The 5,074-nt window shown below is 55.9% G+C and overlaps 1 protein-coding gene across 1 annotated transcript; it reads right to left on the minus strand.

Annotated features, from left to right (window-relative positions):
• Positions 1 to 580: 580 nt before the first annotated feature.
• MSX1 (msh homeobox 1) lies at positions 581 to 4,764 on the minus strand. Its single transcript, XM_032254179.1, has 2 exons — positions 4,065 to 4,764; positions 581 to 1,782 (listed from the first exon to the last, which is right to left on the minus strand). Exons 1-2 carry the CDS (start codon positions 4,531 to 4,533, stop codon positions 1,340 to 1,342), a joined length of 912 nt encoding a protein of 303 aa, XP_032110070.1. The 5' UTR covers positions 4,534 to 4,764; the 3' UTR covers positions 581 to 1,339.
• Positions 4,765 to 5,074: the final 310 nt, after the last annotated feature.

The raw sequence follows: 5,074 nt of genomic DNA on the forward strand, positions 1-5,074 counted from the left end.
CAAGGTGGTCCTGGATTTTCTGTAAAGTTTGTTATGTTGTGTTGTGCTTTTAGCGGCCAGAATAAGGGGTGAGAAGGCATTTATAGTCTGGCAGCTCAAAATTAGTTCCACAAACCGCGTCTACACTGGGGGTAATTTAGAGAGGCAAAGCAATCGCTTCCATCCCCCACCTGGCCTCCCGTGGGAAAAACAGATTTGCAGAGGTGGGAATCGTCTGGATTAGCTGTCTACAGTCATCAAACCATTTGGGCGATTTGCTTTGTTTTCACAGACAGGCTAAAAGGAGAGAAAGAAAGAAGAGTTGGTTATGAGTTGCCCTAGCCAGTGTCGATTTCAGCTTAAAGTGAATTGGAAAATTGAGCCTAATTATCCTAGGTAATTGCTTCAATTCTGCACTTGACTTTGCTAACGGAGGTCTGTCCTGTGTGTTGAAAAAGACACCCCCCTCTGTCCCTGCATACCGTGTTGTCACCTTTCAAAGTTGCTGGCATAAAACTACCATCAAACCGAAAACCAACTGTACACATAAAGACATGGCAAGAAGCAAAATTAACATAAAAGACCAAATCAGTAAAGATAATTTTTGTAGCTTAAAATTAATTTATTTAACAAATATAGCTATAATATAAATGATAATAAAATTTCAAATATACAGTATATTACATAGTACACACAATCCCTTCCAAAGGGATGTTTGAGAGCCACACAAATGTACTGTTAAATAGAAAGTTTTTTGTTTTTTTTTTTTAGTTTTATAACTGTGTTTCTGGTATTGGTAAGAGAGCGGTCCCTTCAACCTACCTTTGCAATCATCTGTATATTCCCTGCCCCCCAGAGCAAATGTTTTGTTATTGAACTTCTCTTAAGTTTTTCAGTGGAAGAAGCTAGTATTCATCTCCCTGGCTTGCTCCTTTTTTTTTTTTTTTTGCAGATTGTTCTCATTTCCAAAATCATCAGACACCAATTTCTCAGCGCTTTTCCTGCTTGGTGTCAGGACAGGGAACAGCTATGCTGGAGGTTTGGCCTCTAGTTCTCTTCAACCACCAATTCTGCTGGGGACCTTGGATAAATTTCTTAACCTCTCTGCCCTCAGTTCCCCCACCCTTAACTCAAGAGTGTAGGTCTAAATTCTAGAAGAGTGCTAAGGGACCCTTCTAGCCACTTTTTGGCAGGGATCAGACTTCAGAGAGTGAACTCTGGGAGCAAAGAGGTGAAACTGGAGCAGTGTGGGGGTTAAAGGGAAGGCGCCAGGCGGTGCCAAGCAGGGGAGCACGTCGGGAGTACAGCACCAGGGCTGGAGGAATCGGCTGGCCTCACAGGTGGGCGATCGTGGGACCCTCTATGTCAGGTGGTACATGCTGTAGCCCACATGGGCCGTGTAGAGTCCCACGGGCGCCACGGGCAGCGCAGCGCGCTGGAAGGGGCCAGAGGCACCGTAGAGTGAGGCACCCGCTGCAGCAGCTACGGCTGCGGGGCCGCCGAGAGGGAAGGAGAGGCCAAAGGCAGCCGGTGGCAGCATGGGCTTGGCAGCCATCTTCAGCTTCTCCAGCTCCGCCTCTTGTAGTCTCTTTGCCTTGGCACGGCGGTTCTGGAACCATATCTTCACCTGCGTCTCGGTGAGGCTGAGCGAGCTGGAGAACTCCGCACGCTCGGCGATGGACAGGTACTGCTTCTGGCGGAACTTGCGCTCCAGCGCCAGCAGCTGCGCGGTGGTAAAGGGCGTCCTTGGCTTACGGTTCGTCTTGTGTTTGCGCAGGGTGCAGGCTGGGGGGCTCAGCCGCCCTGGGGCCGAGAGAGAAAAAAAAGCAAGGGATTAAGAGAGAGGTGCAGGTGGATAATCAGCCCAGGAAATAGTCATAATGGCCAAACAATAGCAAATGTGGATTGTCGCAGAGTGCCTCTGTGCCCGGCACTGTGCAAGGCACTTGAAAGATACTTTCTCCAATTCCCACTGCAACCCCACAGGGAAGACGTTCCTGTCTACTTTTTGCAAATGAAGAAACGAAGATTCCAGGAGAAAAATACCCATGTTGAAGGCCCGATGTCCACGTGTAAGGCCCAAACAGCTGGGAAGAGGTGGAAGTGCCTTTGTAAAGCTGCCCTGTGACTTTGGAAGGCCTTCACGGCGGGCCTCCTCCCACCGCCACGCAGAGGAAAGGTGGATTCTAACACAGGTGACGAAACATGCAGAAAGAGGTCCTGCACCTTGCCCAAGGCCACATTTAGTTTCACGCGTTGGCCGAACATTTATCAGTACCCACGGAATGCTTCAGTGCGGGCATAGGCCATTCTGTGGCATAGAATCCAGATCAAATTCTATACTTTCCCCTGGAACGCTGGGCTCCTATGTGATTCTAGGGGTAGTTCCCGCAGACCAGAGGTGGAGCAGCGCAGGCGGGTGGGCTGTGGACACCTCTTCTAGAAATAGAAAGTGTCACCGGGAGCCGAGAACCTGGGGCTGCTTTATTCTAAAGGGCTTTTTCTTTTGACTGTTTCACTTTTCTGTTGGATTGCGTTCACTCCTGGCACCAGGGCCCTCTGGCCCCACTCAAACATCTGTGTGTGTGTGTGTGTGTGTTGGTGGGGGCAGGGGTTGAGATGGCCTCTCCCCTCGACCTGTGGCAAAGTCAGCAGACACCAACATGCCCAGCTGTCTTTTTCTTTTGCCTTCAAAATAAACCTCAAGGGTGGGCAAAAAAATAAACCTCAAGGGTGGGCAAAAAAATAAACCTCAAGGGTGGGCAATGAGGAAGCACCAGAGCGCAGGACCGGTGCAGGTCAGGGATGGGGTCCGCTGGCACTGTCCCCGGATTAAACGTGGAACAAATTATTCCCAAGACAGCCAGGATCACTTTGACTTTGGGGTATTGGGGCCCAAAGCCCTAAGCGTTGGAAAGGACACTTTGCCTATGCAGCAGTTTTCCTGGCAGAAAGTGAATTCAAACTGAGGATGTTACACCACGCGGGTTTTGCATTTTTTCACACTTCTTTAAAAATCAGCAACAACCAACAATGAAAACCCGATCCTTTGGACTCTCAGATCACCAGGATGTGAGTCAAACGAAATCTCGTGTTAACACCCCGCTTCTTCCCCGCCTGAGGCCACCGGGAGTCCGGGAAGCGCTTGGCCCCCAACTCGCTTTCCGCCAGGCCGCCCGAGGGGCGGGCGCCGAGAGAAACGTCACTCCCTTCTGCGGCGACAACCCAGCGCAGGGCCACCTTCTCCGGCCATTAGGCTCTGGGAGGGACTGGCCTTTCAAAGACTTTTAATCCCCAGATAAAAATCATTCCTCAGCAACACGCCATTGAATTCTGACTGCTATTATGCCGAGCAAAATAATCGGAGGAAACGAGGAAAACTTGGGAATTTCCCGTGCTCCTGAAATATCTCCGAGCGTGTTCTCTGAGTAGAGCAGCCAGGGGCCCGTGAGGCACTGGAATCACAGCCCGAACGCATCGTGGGCACCTGGAGTCCGCTTTAATGACAGGATTAGCGAGGGTGCCTTCCCCTAACTGACTTGGTGTCCCGCCCCCTCCACTGAAACCTGAAGGTCCCCACCCCTGAATCATCCATCTACCCAAAGCACTAACTATCTGCCTTAAACCTGAAGGGCGGGGGGAGGTGGAATTCTATTGGAGCTTCGGAACCTCTAGGCAAAGAGGTACTTGCAAGGAATGAGGGGCTAGGGGACACCAGGTCCTACTGCCAGAAAGTGAAACTCCGCGTGCAGGGAAGATATCCGCACCACACACATTCATCCGCTGGGGTGACGGCGAGGAAACAGAGTTTGGGATCAGATGAGGGATCATGGACTATGGGGTCGTTTGGTGGGGACAGGAGGACAGGGTGTCCAGACATTGGTGTCCTGTCCGTTAACTCCCACCCGCTGCGTCTCTGGCCAAGTCGAGGAGGTCTGGAACCTTCTTCCTGGGTGGGAGTGAAGGGAAGCGCAAAACCCGGCCTTGCAGCCCACGGCTCCCTATCACCGGCTCCAGGTACGCAGACGCCGCAGGCCCGCACACCGCCCGGCCCCTCCCTCGGCGCCTGGGTTTTGGCTACTCACTGGCGGGCGGCGGGGAGAATCGGGGGCTCTGCATCCACGGGGTCCTCTCGGGCTTCTCGGGGCTCTCAGCTTTGACTAGCGCATCTTCTGGCAGCTTAAGGAGTCCTCCCACCGAGAAATGGCCGAGCGGCCGCGGTGAAGAGGGCGCGTCCGGGGCGCCCAGCGACCCGGGCGGGACGCCCAGGGGCTGAGCCAAGCCACCCGCCGCCTGCGCGCTCTCGGAGGCCGCTAGGGAGCTCTCCTTGGCCCCCGGCTTCCTGTGGTCGGCCATGAGCGCCTCCACGCTGAAGGGCAGGAGCGAAGGGGACACTTTGGGCTTGGCCCCCTCCTCGTCCGCGCCCATGGCGGCCGCGGTGGCCGCGGCGGCGCTGGGGGCCTGGCCCGAGCCTCCCCCCGCCGGCTTGCCGAAGGCAGAGTCCTCCACTTTGACACCGAGTGGCAAAGAAGTCATGTCAGCAGCCGGGGCCATGCAGAGCCGGGCCCCCCTCCTGCCGCAGCACTGGCCAGCCGCCGGGCATGGGCTTCGGGCTGGCTGGGAGCGCGGCCGGCCTCTAGGAAAGCCCGGGGCCCTGGCCGGGCGGACCCTCCCGCGCGCCTCCCGCCCCTCCCCGGCAGGCCCGCTCCGGCCCGCTGGGCCTGGCTCCGGATCACCGCCGCCGCGCAGGCCGAGTTCCCGGGAGCACTAGCCCGCTCCGGGTCCGGCAGCCGCTAGCCAGGGAACTTGCTAATAAGGCGAGGCCAGAGCGGCGGCGGCCAATCAGCGCGCGAGGGGGCGGGCCCGGAGCGATCCATTGGGCTGTGCTCCTAGGGACTCACCCGGAGGCGCGCTGGGCCTGGGGGCGCGCAGGGCAGGCCCGGCCCGCGGAGGGCAGAGGCGGGGAGGGGGTGCCAGGCAAACTTCCCTCGGCGCTCAGGCGCAGGCGGCCCCTCTCTGCGGGGATCCCCCGGGTCTCTATCCTTCTGTTTTCCCGGGGGATTTTCCCTTGTTCTCGCTCCTTCTCTTCTGCCCT

Source organism: Sapajus apella, unplaced genomic scaffold (assembly GCF_009761245.1).
Source record: "Sapajus apella isolate SASKATOON/1434 unplaced genomic scaffold, GSC_monkey_1.0 scaffold85, whole genome shotgun sequence".
Lineage (NCBI taxonomy): Eukaryota > Metazoa > Chordata > Mammalia > Primates > Cebidae > Sapajus > Sapajus apella.